This window comes from Euprymna scolopes, chromosome 40 (genome assembly GCF_053919585.1).
Source record: "Euprymna scolopes isolate OS-2025 chromosome 40, ASM5391958v1, whole genome shotgun sequence".
Lineage (NCBI taxonomy): Eukaryota > Metazoa > Mollusca > Cephalopoda > Sepiida > Sepiolidae > Euprymna > Euprymna scolopes.
The window spans coordinates 26891514-26913249 of record NC_136521.1 but is presented as its reverse complement, the minus strand read 5'-3'; the positions used below and the strand labels follow the sequence as shown (position 1 = coordinate 26913249).

General features: G+C 33.5%; 1 protein-coding gene across 1 annotated transcript in view; it reads right to left on the bottom strand.

The window, feature by feature from the left end:
• Window positions 1–21263, bottom strand: part of LOC145265454 (uncharacterized) — a 116027-nt gene extending 94764 nt beyond the window's left edge. Inside the window, exons 1-5 of the mRNA XM_080121313.1 lie at window positions 21039–21263; window positions 11715–11838; window positions 4313–4425; window positions 2481–2604; window positions 474–540 (exon numbers count right to left, since the gene is read on the bottom strand). Of these exons, the coding sequence (XP_079977439.1) occupies window positions 474–540; window positions 2481–2604; window positions 4313–4425; window positions 11715–11838; window positions 21039–21164 (554 nt within the window). The 5' untranslated portion in view covers window positions 21165–21263. The remainder of the gene's footprint in view (window positions 1–473; window positions 541–2480; window positions 2605–4312; window positions 4426–11714; window positions 11839–21038) is intronic.
• Between the last annotated feature and the right edge of the window lie 473 nt (window positions 21264–21736).

Here is a 21736-nt window from a genome sequence, read left to right as displayed (position 1 = left end):
TGTAGCATAGTATTCATCTCAGCAGTTTATCCATGAAACATGGCCTACCTGAGGCTGTCATCACAACGATTTTCATATCCAGGTTTAAAGATGTCTTGGATGGACATTCAAAATGTACGTGGATGCAAATAGCTTCCACATGGCTTGTTGCACTTGAAATAAATCTGATTCAATTTGATTACCTAAGTTTAAATTCATAATTTTGAAGAACTTGATGCAAGAGATATCCACATAAAATATCCAGTTTATTTCTTCATCCATTGTGATATTTTAACAATTGTGACATTTATTAGCTGGATCTATTTTGAACTTTTAATGTCTTCTCACATAAGTTAGAGGACAATATTTGTTATCAATATTTTCATGCTTAAAACTGAAGTGATGGATTTTCCACAGGAGAAAGGAAATTCAACACCCAGCATCACATTAGATAATGCAATGCACTTTAAAACAAAAAAATAAAAACAACTTACTTTATCCGCACATTAGCTACACTGCAGTAGGCTGTGCACAAGTCATCATCGAGACTACACGTGTCTCCTAAGAAAAACAAAATTTGAAAAATATTTCTCACATAAGAAGAAAAGCAACATTTGCTGTAGAAGTAAAATTTTAATTTTATAACATAATCGAATTTTATATCGAAAAGCCAGTCATTAATTCAGTCATTAATTCTCATTAGAATGCTTGAATTCTCCAAATAATTTTGTTCTTCTTTTAATTTTCTTATCATTTTATTCTAGTTACCTACCAGATGCCAGACATCATACATTTCCACCAAGAGATCCTTTTAAGATTCTAACCGTCCTTTTAAGTGTTATTGCTTGTATCTCTCTTGCACTTGGTTCACTGGATATATTTGCCGGGTAGTTTTTGAAATTCTTTTTCATGAGTCTGGTTGCTCCTATAATTACTGGAATGAAGATCTTCCTATGATTTCAGTTTCTTTTCATGTCGTACATAAGACCTTGGTGTCCCCTTATGAAGATTAAAATCAAATTATAATCATACTACACCTCATGTCTAGAGCCTTTATTCCATTTCTTATCAATTTCGTTTAGCTCCCTAAAATTAATCTCAATTCTGATAAACTTCTTAAACGCTGTCGATATATAAAAGAAAATTTATATAAGCATTCCCTACAGCAAAGCAAATACAAAACATTTCAAATTACTTCATAGTTTTTGTTGAAAGAATTTTTATTCTAAAAAATGTCTCAAATTCAAATTTTAAGCTTAAGGGATCTTAAGAAGAATTGAAACTAAGGGAATCTTGCTTAATTAGTGTTAATAAAACTATGGATCAAATTTAATCCAAATCTGAACTATGTGAATTTTCAAATGAGAGTTTGGGTCAAAATTAATTTAAAATACTCTAAAGAAACTGAAATTTAGGGAATATTTGATTTCACAAAAATCTATCTGAATTTTCACAAAACTCTTACAGTTTCTTTGCATAAAACTAAATTAAGCTAAATATAGCTCACATTATCAACCCTTATTCCTAACAGCTCTATACTCTAATGAGTAAATTGTATAATTTTTATTTAATTATTTGGATTATCTTCATCTTCTAGTTGTTGTTTTCACTTAGTGCTTAGATTTATTGTTACTGAGACGGCTAATCATTTTGTGAGTGTTTATTATGTTGTTAAATGCTGGTGTATCAATGACTTGAAACAGGACATTTAAAATATGGCCGATATTTGATGGTGAGTATTCATTTATTTGAACATTTCTTCCAGATTGATCATGCGAATTCTAAGTATGCAGTCCCACCATATCTATATACAGTTTTAAATAGATGGCTGGAATGGCTAATAAAAGTCTTGTTGAGTGATGCTAAGACATTTTGGGTCTTCTTGACAATTTTAGAGATGTGCTTTGTCCAATACAAATTGCTGCTAACAGTAATACCCACGTCAGGTTCATAAGACATTTTGATATTAGTGCTGTGGAGGTATTTTTTTTTTTTTTTTTTTTTTTGCTAATAGAATAGTAACATAGAAGACTGTTAATAATTAGCTACATTAAGAAATAATATTAGACAAATTATAAAAATACACATTTGGGAATTTTTTTACATTGATATTGTTTTAATATTGTAAATGTTCCATTATTTATCATTATCATTTTTTTATCATTGTGCCTAAGTTTAGACACTTCAATGACTTCCAACTTCTTCTATTCGTTGCTACCACAACTATGCAAAAAAATGTTTTTAATGTTTTGAGAGTTGAACTGGGAACTGAAAAGGAAGATACTAAGAGGCATAACCAACAAACAAACAAACAAACATAATAATAATAATAATAATAATAATAATAATAATGTAAACAATCTTAAATGTGGTCATAGATACTGAGTTGCCTCCCTTTGTCAAACTGATCCCTTCTACCTCCTTAACAACAAAAAAATGAAGGGAAACACAGTTATTTTATAGGTAAACAAAAGAATCAATAACAAAAAGATCATTCCCACCTGTTGCTGTATCCGTATTTACAAAAGTCACCTGTAGGTAGCAGTTGTTGCAGTCAATGTCCGGGATTTTGACAGTTATATAATAGGTGCTCCCACGGCATTCTCCAATGATCCCACCATCTGTCTATGAACAAGAAATAAAAATTCAGAAAAAAAAAAAAAACAGGAAAATATAATTCAAACCTAGTCTGGTAAACATTACTATTGGTAACATAAATTATTTTAAAGGAAATAAAGTTGGGAAATTTGTCAGAAACAATTTTAGTTTAATTTCAACTTCCATTTTTTTCTGAAAGACAAATAAAACCCTATATTAAGCCCATCATATTGACTTTTTTTTTTATAGGATACACAATATTGTATGCATCAGGCTGAAAAACATAAAAAAATAAATAAACATAAAAAATAAACAAATAAATAAACATGAAAAAATAAAAAAATAAATAAACATAAAAATAAATAAACTGTCACTGAAAATAGTAACCTAACCTGAAGTATTGTGAAAAAACAAAAAAAAACAAACTATTAATGACACAAAAAAAAAAAAAAAATGACAAAAGGGAAAGAATTGTATATTTATGTATGCATGCATTGGCCCTGCTGTTTTGACAGTGTCGACAACCACGGCTCTCCAAATTGTAGAGCCATGGTAATCTCGAGAAGACAAGTAAAGACGGTAGTTTATCGTTGCTTTCCGTCTTGATTCGGAGGTGCATCTCCCTCAGTGAGTTAAACACGCCCCCAGATACCAACCTGGAAATTTCTACAACTTGGCACAATACATACAGCACCTAGCCTTCCCAAATGGTCACCCATCTGGTACTGGCCAGGCTCATTGTTGCTAAACTTCGGTGATTTGGCAAGAACTGGTGTGTCAATATGTTTGTGCCGTATATTTATTTATAAACAAATCCAAATTTTACCAAAATTGAAATGAATTTTATTTATACATTTTTTGCACACTAGTTTGGCAAGTTTGTAATAGCTAATTATAGCAGAGTTTTTATCAAAAGGATAAGAAGTCTAATGTTATTAATAGAATGGAATAGTCCACACCACCTATTTAAAAATAGACTCTAGCAAAGATTTCTGCTTGAAATGGAGCAAATTTTTTGTAGCAGTTTATTCTTAACAACTTAATTCATTTTGTTTTTCTTTATCCCAAGCAAGGCATTTTGACACAAAAGCACACAATGTCACTACGCTAGGAGCAATCTAAATGAGGAGTTAGGCACAAGGTGTTTGTTCACATTACATTTTAATTTCTGCATGTTGGTACTGCCTGAGAAACAAAAAGCAGGCAGGGAATTTCAAAAGCAAGAAGTTCAAGGAAAGAAGTTATAAGAGTCAAACATTTTTCGGCATCTAGAAACTTCTAGAGTAAAGCGGTAGAATTTTGCTCCTAGTCAGATAGAACAGGTGTATTTTTGTTGTATTTTCGTTGAAGTCAGATAGAACAGGTGTATTTTCGTTGAAGGGTGAAAGTACAGTGAATTCATTAGAGTACATTTTGTGAAAAGAAAACAAGTACAGGAATCTAACATTGCAATAATGTGACAGAGGATAAAGTTGGCAGGTTAGAATTTTTTGCATCTTGTCTAAGAGGGAGAGGCTAGCGTTTTGAGTAGGGGTAACCAGTGGCCTTGTACAAATATCGGCTACTGACAGTTATGAAAAATTTTTCTAGCCCAGTATAGGGATTCCACATCTATATACTTATTCCATATCATGTTGCCTGGGAATGGTAAGTGAAGAATTCCTAAACTTGAATTCTCTTGCTTAGAACTGTGTTCTGCATTGGCGTTAACCCCAAAATGGTAAAAAATACTTACTTTACAATAAGTTCCGATGGTGGAAGCTTCATTATTATGGGGAATTTGATCAAGTAAAATGCAATAGGTGCTGTTATTTCCATATTGATGTAAGGAAATACGGAATGGAGAGTCTGTAAGAAAGAAGGAATTGAAAAGAACTTTAAATATTTAGAACAAGAATTTCGTAACAATTGGATGGAGAGACATAAAATGGAAAGAAAGATTCGAATTCGATGAAAATCTTCAAACAAGCAGAGAGAAAAAACGGTTGGAATTCTTCTTAACGTCAAACTTTTCTTTTCATCTTCTCAACTCACAGCAAATTCCTGTGAACGAAATATTGTCACATTGAAAAAAAACGTCATTTTATGCTGACACTCAAACCTCAACAGTGTCCAAATTTACATTCCTTTTATTTTCGCCTTATTTTTTGTGTTGGACAGATTCCAGGTTTGATTACTAGTGCATTTCTATAGTAGGCATACACCAACGATGGACGGTTATTGCTGTGACTCTTCCACACTGTTATCACACCCTTACCTGATCTCATGATTACATAGGCAGTATCCTGGAGGTGGTCGTTTTTGTCAGGTATGCCTTCGTAGAAACGGAGCTTTTTCAGAACTGTAGGTACTTCCACTTCTACCTCAAGAAAATCTGTTTCATCGTCACATACTAAACCTAACCTGACTCCGCTCTCCAAAGATGTTATGCTGTCAGAATCTTCTGACAAAACAACACTATAGTGGGGGCGCAGATTCTTTATGTATTAGGGCATCCCATTCACCAAGACAGATGTGAACTAATTATCTTGGTTACTCAATGCTGGCCAAATTTCTAATGCCTTCACCCAAATGTAGTCTCCAACCTAGTAGAGACTGAGCTCAGTACTTGCCAATGGTGGCATAACATCAACTCCCTTCACCCGAACCTTGTAACTATAAATGACATTGGCTGGTGCAGTAAAATAGGAGTCACAGTCTTTTTTTTTGGGGGGGGGGCATTATATCAGTAGTCAGCCTCTGATATGGAACAATGCATCCTGGCTGCGATTTATTTCACAGTACGGTGACACCGCTCAGCTATGCCATTCTCAGCTGGAATAGTTAGAAAGCAGAAAAAAAGGTTGGAACTCTTCTTAATTGTCAGCGTTGTACTTTTTTTCTTCTTTCTAACTCACAGTGAATTCCCATAAACCAGATATCGTCTCTCCGCAACAACAAAAAAGTTTTTTTAAGCTGACACTTGAACCCTGAAAGTGCCCAAATTTGCATTCATTTTATTTTCGTCTTATTTTTTGCGTCAGACAAACTCCGGGTTCGAGTGCCAATGCATCTCTGCAGCAAGCATACATGGGCTCTTATTGCTGTGACTTATGACCACATGCTTCAAAGACATGCAAAAAAAAGATCGACAATATTAGACATAACAATCTTGATAAGAGTTTAAGTTTGTTACATGCAAATGCATTTGTACTCTTTTTAAACTGGTCAGATTTTTTCAATACAATTTTTTGATCAACATCTTAGCTGCTAAAGAATTTGCGGCATTTTGTACCAGGATGGATATCCATGACTGGTTTTTTCATAGTCAATTTTTTTTGTGTGTGGGACCGAGAGTCTTCAAAAAATGAAATTAACATTCACTGAATCTTTTAACAATAATTAAAAGCAAAATTGAGATTTAACAGTCCTGAAAAATTTATTGTAGCATAATGCATTGGGAAGCGTGTATGTGGTTGTTAATATAGTTTTTAGGAATAGGTGTTCGGCCCCTGTGGAGACCATTTCTGATCGACAATACATACACGAGTTGAGACTGAGCATTCTAATCCAATCAGTACCAAGCATTTAAGTCAAGCAAATATTGAATGACATCACTTCTCTACAGTTGTTGCTACAACTACTATTGATGGGACTGAGATGCCACAAGTAAAATACTAAGGAAGGGGTAGGGGTATTTGGAAGTGACTTGTAAAAACAAATCCACCAGGTTTTGAGACATCATATCTAACAGAATTCCTGGATTTTCAAAGTTACATTCAAATAGAAATCAATCTGACATATGGCTATTTAATTCAGATTAGCTTATTTTCATGGTTTTTTTTTTGCTATGCTATTTACACTAATATAAATGATTTCAATAATTTTTTCTGATAATACTTCAGCCAGGTAGAAATAATGTTAAAGTGAAAAAACTTTGTGAGTGACCAAAATAGAAACATAAACAGAAGCAATTCATAACATATAATTTTGTTTTCATACTTTTGACAATATCTGATAACCAATTACACATATTCAAATTAAACTTTGAAATATTTCTTTCTCTTCCCAATACTAATTAAAATGTTTTTGTTTTTTTAAATCTCTATGTAAGTGGTCATTTTTACTAGATTTCTATGTAAGTGGTCATTTTTACTAGATTTCTATGCAAGTGGTCATTTTTACTAGATTTCTATGCAAGTGGTCATTTTTACTAGATTTCTATGCAAGTGGTCATTTTTACTAGATTTCTATGTAAGTGGTCATTTTTACTAGATTTCTATGTAAGTGGTCATTTTTACTAGATTTCTATGTAAGTGGTCATTTTTACTAGATTTCTATGCAAGTGGTCATTTTTACTAGATTTCTATGCAAGTGGTCATTTTTACTAGATTTCTATGTAAGTGGTCATTTTTACTAGATTTCTATGTAAGTGGTCATTTTTACTAGATTTCTATGCAAGTGGTCATTTTTACTAGATTTCTATGTAAGTGGTCATTTTTACTAGATTTCTACGCAAGTGGTCATTTTTACTAGATTTCTATGTAAGTGGTCATTTTTACTAGATTTCTATGTAAGTGGTCATTTTTACTAGATTTCTATGTAAGTGGTCATTTTTACTAGATGCTACAAATTATTTTGAATGATGTATTTTCATGGGTCAGTTCAGTTAGTTTATTATAAGACAAATTTTACAAATGGATCGTACATGTTCAATAAATAAATGTTTCTTGCAATCATTATAATTGTTGCGAGTTGCATTTCAGTGAAAAGAGAAAAGGAACTGGAACGAAGATTTGAAGGAGGACACGAACATACGTGTGACGGGTATAAAGAGAAGTATATTTATTTTGGGATAGGAAGAGGAAGCAAGGGGTGAAAAAAGGGATTATGGGATTACAACGTAAAAGGGAGGTAATCATAAAAGGGTCTATGATAAGAGTTAGCGTACTTACTTTCAACACCTTCATTTGCTCACAACATATTATTTATTTCTATTTTTTTTTTCTCTTTACAAAAACAAAGATATGTGAGAGCAGATTAGGGGCCGAATAGAAACTTTTTTAACTTGTCCAGTTTCGTCCGGGTTTGAGGCTTTGTCATGATGTCGGCGATCATGTCTGTTGTGGGACAGTAAATTAATTGTATTTTGTTATTTTTCAGAGCTTCTCTGATAAAATGGTACTTAATGTTGATGTGTTTACATCTTTGCTGATGAATGGGGTCCTTAGAAAGCATTATAGCGCTTTGACTGTCTCCGAATATTTTGATGGGGACATGTTCTCGGTGTGGATCCATTTCCTTGAATAGTTGCACAAAGTATTGGGTGGCTTTTGCCAGCGCTACGTACTCAGCCTCGCACGTGGATAGAGTGACCGTAGGTTGCCTTTTTGACTTGTATCTTTTCGCTTATAACGGCAGAACTCCCTTTATGGGTGTTACTTTTACAGTAACTACACGACTGTTTTTGCTGTTTGTGTTTGTTGTTGGGACATTCTTTCGATAAATGTCCTTTTTCGCCACATGTGAAGCACAATATTTCACATTCGTCATGGTGGTGACGGCTCTCCATCATATTCTCTGAAAAAGACAATGTCAATTTCATCACTTCGTCACTGGGCGACTGGATTTTATGTTTCAATGTTTCGTCGAAACCATGGAGTTGTTTTAAATTCCAGGAATGTTATTTCTTTGTTACTGTGTGTCACATAAATCGAAAAAGGGTTGTAGCAGTTTGATAGTCCTTTTAATATCATGGCGATAATTAGGGCATCATCAAGTGTTTGCCCCGCATTTCTCAGAGCTGTTAAAATTGTCTCAGTTCTGATCATGTATTCTGTGACGCTTTCGTCTCCTTTCTTTTTGAGAGACGTGAGTTGGGTTTACAAGGAGATTACCCTTGGTTTTCCTTTGCTTGCGTAGCGTTCGCATAATATTTTGAGAGCTTTTCTCCCATTATCTGTAGCTTCTCTCATTATTAAGGATAAACTTTTGTCGTCCAAAAATTGTACAAGTTCGGCGTAAGCATCTTCATTTCTCTCAGTGTCGCTTCCATCTCTATTAGAGTGTATACCTATAATGGTGTCTTTTAGGCCGAGCGTGCGTAAATGACATAAAAATTTTGTCTCCCAAATTCTGTATTTGGTTTCATCTCCGTCAAATAAAGGTCTGTTCCATCGGCTTCCATTAACTCCTGGGCCCATAACCTGTTGCGAGTTGCATTTCAGTGAAAAGAGAAAAGGAACTGGAACGAAAATTTGAAGGAGGACACGAACATGTGTGTGACGGGTATAAAGAGAAGTATATTTATTTTGGGACAGGAAGAGGAAGCAGGGAGTGAAAAAAGGATTATGGGATTACAACGTAAAAGGGAGGTAATCATAAAAGGGTCTATGATAAGAGTTATCGTACTTACTTTCAACAATAATCAATCTAATAGGTTGTTTATAAAATAATGATTGCTTAAAGCCATTTTAACATAGGATTTATTATAGTTTCTTATGCTTGGCACTTCTAGTATCAAAACCGGAAGTTAACTCTTCAGCACATACAACAAAAATAGGCATAAATTTGTCTCTTTCTATGCATCACCTTTTTGTTGACGAATCAAGTGATAGAAAGACACCGCTACCAACAGTCATGCATGGTGGCAACATGTTAGTATGAAATCTATGACATCTGGAACTCTAGTGCTGGCAAAGCCACTAATGGTAGAAAGATTTTGCAGTATTAAGGTTACAACCAGGCCAAAAGAGTTCCGGTGAAAATACAAGAGGAGTCAACAACTGAATCCATTATCCTTTAGTTGTCTCTATCTCTGTGCGTGGCAAGCATCGATGTGTCAGACGCAAATCAATGAAGTGAAAATGGTAATGTTGTCTCTGCATTATTCCTTGATTCTGGGCCAAACTTTATCGGACTTTGCATACAACTGCCAAGCACTTCTTTTCTTGTTATCAGGGGTAGAGATTTGCAATATTGCAGGTTAATAAATAACTGCAACTGACAAAGTGACTATCACAAAGTGATAATCCTGAGGCATAATCTCATGAGTTCTATGCAGAAGTGCAATACCAATGTGACCAGTATACAGAAAAAAAAGAAATTCATTTTTGATATTCAAGAAAACTTTGGAGCTTGCCTCCATACCGTCGTAATCAGCCACAATGACTCTGACAAACATAAGTAGCTATCTACAATAACTATACCGAGCATCAACACTAACAGATGACAGGTGACATTTGGAGAGCATATGTGCGTGTGAGAGAGTGGGAGAAATATTATATAGAAAATACATAGAAATAAAGAGTAAGAAAAATGTGGAGTAATTTATATATATCAAAATAGGTGGCTTACAAAGAATATTCAAAGAATATTTTGTTCTTCTCCCTATATTATAAAACAAAAATAAAGAGAAATCTGTATGACAAAACGAAAATATCATATTCCAAAAATCATGCAAATTGATCAAGTAGTTTTATGTTTATAAAGAAAATCATTTTTAAGCCATTAATGGTAATTCGTAGGCATTATGTTACAACATAAATTTCACAAGTTTAAATTAAATGTTAAATTATCTCTTTTTGTTTTTTTAAATTGTTTTCAAAATGGCAAACAACACAGTCACTTCTCTGTTACTCATAAAGTTTGATTTTCTTATTTAAAAATAAAACTAAATAATCAATTTATGTGATTTTTGGAATATGATATTTTTGCTAAGTCATGGGTACATGCATCATACAGATTTTTCTTTATTTTTGCTTTTTGATATAAACAGAATTTTGGACAAGAACCGAATACTTGTTCTGAGAAAAAGTGTTTTTGCAAAACAAAAAGGATTCAGGTAGACTCCGAAAGGCAATAAAGGCTTTGAATACAAAAGACACTAGAAAAAGTCCCGGGTAGCACCACTAAGGATAGGCAGACAGGTGTTCTAATGTTTAAAGAAGTGTGAACTCTATACAAAAGAAAACAAAAGAAGGATGCAATTAACAAGGAATTTTTAGTCGATAATTGGTATGAAAAAATATTTGCAGGACAAAGATCGTCCTTACTAAATTCCAAATAATAGCTTTCATATGTATGCGTATAAATGATTTTAGGTATTTTCAAAGAGTATAGTTTTTTTTTTTTTGTTGTTTTTTTTTACATAGGCATCACCACTTATCAAGGCCAAGAGGCCACTCAAGGATAAGGGTTAAAGAGTGTACAGTAGAAATTGGACAATATAGTAATCATTAGTAATGAAAATTTGGTAAATTTGATAACTTATATAGAACGGCTCATCAAGAACTTATTTACGTTCGACTTGAACACAACCATATTGTAGTCAGCCGGAAAGCAGGAAAACAGAAGACAATTCCACAGGCATGCAGTTCTAAGAAAGAAGCTTTGTTCATGGAATCTACGTTTAGGTTTAGGCACAGATAAAGAGTGGGGGGAATTATTGATAGTGTTTACAGCTAGACAAGTGTTTCTTGTGAAAGTTTGGCGAGGGGGACCATAGATTGAAGCTCAGTTGAACACCTTTCATGAAAATAACGATACATCAGAGACAAACTCGCAACATCTCTTCTGTGAGATAGAGGTTGCAAGGAAGAGAAAAGGACATCTCCTACGAGGCTACGAAGTCTATTTTGAACTCTATCAAGGCAGGACAAGTCCTTTCTAGTAGCTCCTGCCCAGATGTGGCAACAATATTCCATCCTTGGATGTACCTGGCTCTTATATAGATAGAGAATAGCATCAGCAGTGAGATATTTACCGGATCGATAGAAAGATCCCACCATTTTTCCAGCGGCCTTGGCAACAGATTTGATGTACGTGTTCCATTTAAGATCAGGAGTATAGTTCCATTGCCACAGATATACTAATACTGCCAAGAAAAAAACCATTGTCCTCATCATCAATATCTACTTCATCTGCTCTTCTTCTAATGATTCATAGTCACATACCGTTATATATTTACATCTATTTTTGTCACATGCACAAAGGCTGTCGAAGGGTTTATTTCTGGTTTTATTAATAGGAGCGCCAAATTGTAAGCAGAGTTGGACAAGTTTATACAGATTTTCCTTCAACCTATAAACTTTTGTTGAAACTTTGAAATAGAAATCAAAGATGCTATTTTGAAATACAAAACAAAAGATATAAAATACTTTTATGGTATTCGGTTTCTTCAAATCTGATTGTGTAAGGTCCCGGATTTAACATTGTATAAGGTTCTCTTCCAGGTGGGCTCGGCTTCACATCACATTGCCGATTGCTTGTAGATCCAGGCGGCTAGAGAAAAGATCAGAAAAAAATTTTTTTTTTAAACATTAAATACTTTTATCTTTTTCGTTTGTCTCATTTTTTTCGTATAAAATTATTTGTTGTGTCCTGACATTGCTTGGGAAATTAACTGAAGACATTCCATGATAGTACTGTTTAAAATGGGGAGGGGTGTATTTGTATATACTTTTTTATTTTACGAAAGTACATTTGGTATTTCTGCAGTTTAATAGGTTTTAGTTTCTTTTTACTTTTGTTATTTATGAACCATGCTGCTGTTTTGAAAGTGTATAAATGATTTTTGATAAAATATTTCTGTATTATAACATCATTTGTTGTTTGGTTCATTTTTTTTTTGTTTTGTTTTTTTTAACTTGAAAACTGAATTATTTAGATGCAAATAAAAATTGCAAGAATTAAGTATATTGTAATTGATAAAATGGGTCATGGTCAATTCTGTTATGTAATGTTAGAACAGACATAAAAGTAAATATTGTGTCACAACATAGTTAAGAAATGAAAAGACATGCCAGTTTGCTGTAAAGATATCACTTGTAACGTGTTCTGACAGTTAATAATTAGGTTTTTAAGAATTGTTTAAAGTCATACTGAAATGGAAGGAATTGTATGCAATGTTCATGAAAAATGGCACCATTTATGCGAAAGGACGCTTTTGTTGAAGACACATGCGAACGTTTTTTTTTTTTTTTTTTTTTATTACATTTTCACCCCAAACAAGGCACATTGTCACTTTGATGTAGGGGGCTACTATCAGGAACATAAGCTACAGGGGTACTATGTGGGGGGTTGGGCAGCAAGATGTCGGTTCATGTTACACTTGAACTTCTGCATGTCAGTACAGTTGGGGAAGCAGGAACCCGGAAGGGAATTCCAAACTCTAGCGGTTTTGGGGAAGATACTACTGGAGTAGAAGTCTCTCCTGCATCTAGGGATCTCAACTGTGAAGGGGTAGGATTTTGCCGTTTGTCGGGTTTGTCAGGGGTATTTATGTTGAGGGGGTACAAGTGCTTGCAGTTCTTGGGAGCATTCACTGTTAAAGTACTTGTAGAACAGGTAGAGGGATGCTACATTTCGTCGATGGGACAGAGGCTGAAGCTAAGATGACAGTTCAGAACCTATTAGGTTGGTGACTCTATTTTGAACCTTGTCTAGGAGTGAGAGACTAGTAGCAGATGCACCAGCCCAAATATGACAACAATACTCCATATATGGGCGAATGGTGGCCTTATAGAGGTACAGGATACTTTCGGGTGTTAGTAGTTTTCTAGCACGGTAGAGAGAACATACCTTTTTCGCAGTGGTCCTAGCAATGCTCTCAATGTAATTGTTCCAACTCATGTTTCCTGTGAACGTTAGGCCGAGGAGTTTAAAAGATGTAAAGAGTCTTTGGCCATTGCTATTAATGGTAGAGAAGGTTTCTTGTAGTTATTGAAGGAAACAAGTTTAGTCTTGGCAGCATTGAATGTGACCATTCATTTTTGTCCCCATTCCACTACAGATTGGAGGTCATCCTCTAGTGTTTCTGCCATTTCTTTAGATATGTGTTCATTTGTTTTCCTGTCGTGTGTTATAGAGCATGGTGTCGTCAGCATATATACCCATCTCACAGTCAATTTTGTCAGGGAGGTCATTGATTAATATTATGAATAATAGAGGTCCAAGGATAGACCCCTGAAGCACTCCCACATTTATATCATATTGTTTAGATGTACAACCACCGAGGACAACCTGGATTTTTCTCTTATCTAAGAAGGATTTAATTATATTAAGTATTCTTCCAGTAATACCGTATGATCTGATTTTCCTAAGAAGACCTTCATGCCATACCCTGTCAAAAGCTTTAGATATATTTAGAGTTATCACTTTGTCAAGTGAATGGTATATATGCTCAGAGATTACAGTTAGGATGTCTGCTGTGGAACAGGCTTGCCTAAATCCATATTGTTGGTCAGTCAGAAGTTTAGCATCTGTAAGATGTTGGACTAGAGCTTGGTTAATTATGGACTCAAATATTTTGGCAAAAAGTGGGAGGAGGCTAATGGGGCGGTAATTTACTGGGTCAGTTCTTTCGCCAAAATTCTTGAAAACTGGTACCACAGAAGCAGTTTTCCAGCAGGCAGGAAAGCAAGATTCATTAAGGCATTTGTTGTAAAGTTTGGAGAGAACTGGAGCTACTTTTTAATTGCACAGCCAGGATGAGATCAGGTCCACATGCTTTTGAAGAGTCAAGATTTTTTATGATAGCATGCACCTGAGAAGGGATGTTTTTCAGATCGCTTAGTGTGGCGTCTGCCTGCAAAGGAAAGTCAGGGAGGGGGTGATTAGCAGGGTCCAGTGTGGAGTTTGAGGCAAACCGACTGGCAAGCATGTTAGCCTTCTCTGTTGCTGAGCAAACAACCTCATGATTGTTGGATAGTCGGGGAATTGTTGATTGCCCATTATTTACTACACTGTTGTAGATTTTCCAGAAGACACAGGTTCCTAATTTCTGTGCTTCGGTGCATTTTTTAGTGGTTTCAGTAAATTCTTTCTTAGTTGTTGCTATTTCTTTCTTACAGTTATTTCTGGCTTCTATCGTCTGTTTGAATGGACTTATGTCGGTTAAATCTGTGGTACGCATGCTACCTTTGTGCGATGGCAGCTGCACAAGTAGAAGTAAACCATTGGGGACAATGGGGCTTGCTATAAAATTTCCACGTGGGAACATGTGCTTCAATTGCTGTTTTGAACCATTCAGTGGTCTCTTTTGCACACTGTTTAGCAGGAAGTGAAAAGATATTTCACTATAGGGCATCTGATGAAATCCCTGATAGCTTCCCAGTCAGCCTTTTTATAATATCTCATTGTTTTGAGCAATGGCTCTTCCGTTTTGGCTCTAGAGTTTAGGGCGATTTCAACTATTATCACTACATGATCAGCATTCCCAAGTGGGCTGTGGGCATTCGTAACACAATCATCGGGAACTGTGGTCAGAAACAGGTCTAAAAGTGATGCGTGTTGTTCTTGCTGGTCAGGGAAATGGGTTGGAAACGTAACCATCTGTGATAGGGAATGAGATATAAAGAATATATAGATATATGAGAATGTGTTGTGCTACCAGTTGCGTCTGTGTAAGTAGAAAATCCAAGCCAGTTGTTGTGGTGGACACTGAAGTCCCCAAATACATGTACTTGTGCACTAGTGTCGAGGAAGAGTGCTGTGTCTATGCTGTCACAGACTTTGTTTATTATGGTGCAGTCCTGGGTCGAGGGAGAGCAGTAGAGAAAATAAAAGTAACTAATGTTATGTTGCATGTTAAGTCTAAAGCACATAAAGGCTTGATCGTCTCTAGTCAAGGGGAGGGTGTTTTGAATATAGACTCCAAGCCCATGCATATGTCTGTCAGAGTCCTTACGGCAGAGTGGGAGATATGTGGGCATGTTAAAGTAATTAGAGGGGATGGAGGAGTGTAGGTTAGTCTCACTTAGTGCTAAGATATCCGGGGTGTTTGTTTTAACTGTTTGTATGGAACATTATAAGTGCAGTGGTAATTTTGTTATCATTTATAAATTTTTATTATTTTAGTAGTTGAAAGAAATGCAATTAATATGAATAGTGTGTTTAATGCACCAAATGTGTTGTATGTTTAAGTTTAATGAAATCTGAAGATTATACTAGCTATATTTAAAGCAAATATGGGCATCCATAGATTTAGCTGGATTAATATATGGAAGCGGTTTAGTGCAATAATGTTTTGGTATGAATGGTTTTCTAGTAGTTGGAAGAAATGCTATTAATATGAATAGTTTATTTAATCCAGTAAACGTATGTATGGTAATAATGTTACACTACCTACATTTACTGCAGATATGGAAATCCATAGATCTGAAAAAGCTGTAGAAATAATGATACCTTTTAATAAACTTCTGATGATGATGTGAGGCCAGTGGGAGGACTTAATGAATAGAGTGTGAAAGTGTTTACTAATATCTTTGTGGGAATAGGTATTCAATTCATTTTGTTAGAATTAAATGTAATAATTTTTAAAGTCCTGTAAGTGATGAGAAGAAAAGATTTGTTTTGGAAGTGTTTGATTCAGTTCCTATTGAAACTGTAGTGGCAATCGAGATTATTTTATATATAAGATAATTATTCAATCGAGATTATTTTATATGTGATAATTATTCAATCGAGATTATATGTGATAATTATTCAATCGAGATTATTTTATATATAAGATAATTATTCTTAATTTTATTCTCTTAACTTACCTGAAGCTTGTAAAAGATTCTTTATTAAATAATGATGCTTATAAAACTTATTTTGCACAACCGTAATGCTACCAATATAAAGAGATATAATTCACCCCAAAATTATTTTACTTAGAAAAATACGGTTATTGGGAAAAATATATCTAAAATTTTGAAATCAAGAAAAAGTTTCTTAAATATATTGCAACAAACAAGTCCGTTTATTGTTCTCTGAAGATATCAAATATACTTAAATATACTTAAAAGGAGAGAAAGATTTTAATGAAGAAACATTTTTCAAAAGTGGAAATGCTTCCCCAGAGACCGAAAAAAAGGCTGAACTAATTCACTCAGAGATATTTTCCAATTTGGCAATATTCGTTAATTTTACTAATCAGGAAAACATTGATGTTCTTTGTTTCATCATGTGACCCAAAACAACCAATGAGAAGGCATCAAAAAGATCGTCTGCTGAATTGAATAGCTCACCAAATATCACACATCTTGAAATCTTAAATCTGTTAAAAGCAACAAACTCTTTTTTGTTGTTGAGCTCTTCTGTTTTAAATAAACTAAAGCTATTCTAAGTAAATTCTGAAGGTATCAAAATATTCAATTAGTATGAAAAACCCAGCAAAGTTCGCTCACAATATTTAAAAAACTGCAAACATAAATCAGAAGTGACCCTCCAAGGGTATTCTAAACAAGTCATTGTTTATTTATTATTTAAAATAAATTCTGAAAAATCTTTTGCATTGATTTTTGTTGTGTTTTATTGAAAAAAAAAAATCAAGATTATTTTAAGATATATATTCTATATATTATACATATTATATATTTGTATATGTTTATATATATATATCTGCCACCACAATAATACATTAAAACATATGAGAGTAATTTATTGTTTATTTTAATATTGCTCAATACATAGAAGGGTATAATGATTATCAAGAATAGGTGATCAAATGCAATCATCTTCTGACCTCTTATTTCCTCATCACTTTTATTGAAATCCTTGTTGGTAATAATGTTATATTTTATTTCAATTACTTTTTACCTAAAACTTGTTTCTTGTTTTAGGTTTTCAAAATATAAATACATAAACAATAGACAATGTTCCTATTCATATCTTCTATATAATAAAGTAAAGTCAATTATTCCTCTATGGCTATCATAATTTTATAACTAAAAGTTTTATATGCTAATCCGTTCAGCTAGATACCAAAGCATGCATGTTTTCAGAAAATATGTGTTCTTTTCATTTACTTTCAAATAAGTAGCTTCTCCGAACTCAGTATTTTATAGAAAAGGTCACAAAATATCAAAAACACAAATTTCGTTCCTATCTTTGATGTTATTATCACAGCGCTTTGGCTGATGTAACCTCCACCCTTTTTCAGGTGCATCTTGTCAAACTTGGAAATCTGTATGGAATTTCAAATGGAACCCTTTATTTAATCCACTAAGAAGAGAAGAAAGTTTTTGCAGAATGTTTAATTTTGATTTCAAATGATGTATTTTCAAATAAGTTTTCATTATAGTACCTTTATTTTATAAATCATTTTTCATTTTAAAGAGTGTTTTTCAATCTATCTAATCGTTTAAATCACAATCGTTTAAAATAATATGTCTTCTTTTCAGAACGTTGAATACAAGATGGAAAAAAAAGTAAATTCACACAATTTTCTTATTTCAATTTAATCTAGACCAAAAAACTGCTGAAACAGCTTGTGGTATTAATGAAGCATTTGGCCCACTACTGAACACAGAGCATCATGATGGTTTAAGAAATTTCATGGTAGCAATGAGAGTCTTGAAGATGATGAGCGTAGTGGTCGGCCATCGGATGTTGACAACGATCAATTAAGAGCCTTAGTCGAAGCCAATCATGCACAACTGTTTAAGAATTTACTTCTGAATTAGACGTAACATATTATACATAACATGTTATACACACCATATTATACATAACATATTATACATAACATATTATACATAACATATTATACGCACCATATTATACATAACATATTATACATAACATATTATACATAACATGTTAAACATATTATACATAACATATTATACATAACATATTATACGCACCATATTATACATAACATATTATACATAACATGTTAAACATATTATACATAACATATTATACGTAACATATTATACATAACATATTATACATAACATATTATACATAACATATTAGACGTAACATACCATATTATATGTAACATACTATACGTAACATATTATACATAACATATTAGACGTAACATATTATACATAACATATTAGACGTAACATATTATACATAACATATTATACATAACATATTATACATAACATATTAGATGTAACATATACTACATAACATATCATACACACCATATTAGACGTAACATATTATATGTAACATATTATACATAACATATTATACATAACATATTATATGTAACATTATACATAACATATTATACGTAACATATTATACATAACATATTATACATAACATATTATACGTAACATATTATACATAACATATTATACATAACATATACGATGATCTCCAACCACTTGAGAATGATTGGGAAGACAAAAAACTTTATAAATGGGTGCTTCATGAATTGAACAACAAAAACTCCATTATGAAGTGTTAGCTTCCCTTCTTTTACACAAAAAGAACAACCTGTTTCTCAACCAGGTTGGTACTTGCAATGAAAAGTGGTTTTTTTACGACAAACGGCAACACTCAGCTCAGTGGTTAGACATGGACGAAGTTCCACGATACTTCCCAAAACCAGAGTTACACCAAAAAAAGGTCATGCTAACTGTTTGGTGATATGTGACCGGTCTCATCCATTACAATTTTTTGAATGCAGGCAAAACCATCATGGCAGAGAAGTACTGTCAACAAATGAATGAAATGCATCAGAAACTTCGACAACACCCGGCATTAGTCAACAGAAAAGGCTCAATTCTACTCCACGACAATGCCCAACCGCACGTTGCTAAACCGACCCTGCAGAAGTTGGACGACCTAGGCTACAAAACTCTGCCTCATCCGCCATACACTCCAAACCTCTCACCTACCGACTAACACTTTTTCAAGCATCTTGACTTGCATGAGTAATGCCTCAGAAACCTAGCAACATAAAAATCGCCTTCAACAACTTCATTGACACCAGAACGCAAGATTTTTACGTTACGTTTACAAGATTTTTACACATAAAAACACATGTTTTGCGTTGGTGTGTGTTGATTCTGATTTGGATCAATAAATTCTTGTTTGCGCGGAGATATGTTCGTCTAAATTTAAAAGTTAAAAACCGCAAGAATTTTCTTTTCAAACCTAATAGATTATCCTCATTTCACCAGCCATAACCGGATAGAAATCTTAGGTGATTATAAGTGCTAAATAATAATCAGTTCTAAGTGACAGTTTTGGTGGTTTAAAATTCAATCCGCAGTACAGACGACACTAAGGATATAATTAAGAATGATTTCGGCTCATGGCTTATGGAACGAAATTTTCAGCTGACTACAATCTGATTGTCTTCAACGTAAACAAGTTCTTGATGAGCTCAGCTCAGCTGTTCCACTTAAGTTAACAAATTTACCGAATTTCCATTACTAACGATTACTATATTGTCAAATTGACTACGGTAACACTCTTAATCTTTAACCTCGAGTGGTTTCTGGGCCTTGATGAGTGGTGATGCCTATGTAAAAAAAAAAAAAAAAAAAATGGTATTTTTTTTTTTTTGATTAGGTCCACCTCCGCAATTTTCTTTTAAATGACGACTTTTATAAGTTTTCTACTATGCTGAATACGGAAATAAGTCTCCATGGAGTAAATAAAAGCTTCAGTTGGAAATTCTGCATAGATTTCTAAATTCAACAAAACGAACGGATCTGAAGAAGGTGGCGGGTTACATCGGCCTAAAGTTATGAAAACATTAGTCTGAATAATCCAAATTTCCTCATCTAAAAAAAATTCCATTTGATTATCTTAAATTACAAATTATTAAAACAATTTAAAATCGATGTCATCGCCGGCAATTGTTTGTTCGGCGCAGCACTCAGCAGCACAGCACTCAGTACACTCAGCAGATCACAATGAAAGATAGAACAGTCTGTTGCGTTCGCTGTAATTTATATGGCTCCTCGAATAAAACAAGAAATATAGGAATTTTACCCGAACCCTAAGACAATATTGTTTTGCAATAAATGCGATCACGTGATTAAGCGCACTTCATTTCTCGTGTTGAGCGAGCGTGTGAGCGTCAAATCTTGTTGTTGTTGTTGTAGTTGTTGTTGTTGTTATTATTATTTTTACTTTATTATATTTTATTTTTATTTTTTTACAATTAAAATAAGTAGTTATATTGAAGTGGTCCGCTCCCAAAATGACAGCGAAATTTTAGCGACTACTTTTGAATGATTTTCCAAGCGGTGACAGTGCAAATTAATCCATCGAATTAATTTGATGTTTATTTTTTTTTTTTTTTTTCAAATATCACTTTGTTTTAACAAATATTCATCTGTTGCTACTCAGACTATAATTAAAATAAGCGCTGTTTACTTTCAGTTTCATCATAAATTTTAATCGATCTTTCCTTTTTTTTTTAAAAAATATTACCTGCTTTGCTTTGTTTTAGTTTATTCAATTTTAAATGTGGGAGGGGAAATGCTTGAAAGAAAGACTTAAAACAATGTTGTTTTGGTTTATGGAGGGTTTCTGCGTTTTTTATTTATTTTTTTATTTATTTTTTCTTTGCATTCGTTTATGAAATATTAAAGAATTTTTTGAAGTTTTGAATTACTGAAAGAATTATTTCGTTTTTTTTTATGTTTTAAATTTTAATAAGAATTAAAATCGATTCATTTTTGCGCGTCACCTGTACTGTACGCGGGTAAAAGAATGAATGTAAGACGAGATACCTGTCGATAAAGCGAAGAAGCCGGACTTTTAGGCTTTGGGCAAACCATGCGAACATGGCTAGTTGTCCGGTTTATGAGAGAGAAACCGATAGCCATCCATAATAAAAGCGGTCGGAATAACTGCATGACTTTAGACAAGTGTCCGCCTTGTTGCCAACAACAATGTCGACTGACTTGCAATCGCTGTAGATGATGACGATGACGATCACATTGATGATGATGATGATGATGGGGGCATAGAATACCGGAAGTGATTAGCAACCCAATAATGCGCAGGCGTCAACAGCAGTCGATGCTTTTAAATGGAGATTTATTTTTTATTTTTATTTGTTATCGCGAAATAAACAAAACCGAACTGAAGAAAACAATAATTGTTTAAGATTTTTAAAATATTTGTAACAAAAAGTTTTGAAAGATTTTATTTAATGATTTTATTTTTTCTGGCATAACATTGTTGTTTTGTCGATTATTGGCTGTTGTTTTTGTTAGTCATGTTGTATGGGAAAAGAAGTTTAAGTAAAATTAAATCTCTTTGCCCCAAACAAAATAATAATAAAAAGAATAAAACAAAACGACACCTCCTTCTGATTTAAAATGCATCGCATTTATTTTTCAAAAAAAAAACAACAAGGCGAACAAGCAAAGGTCCGATCGGTGAAAGTTCTTTCGAAGTCATGATTAGAATGTTAGATGAAAGT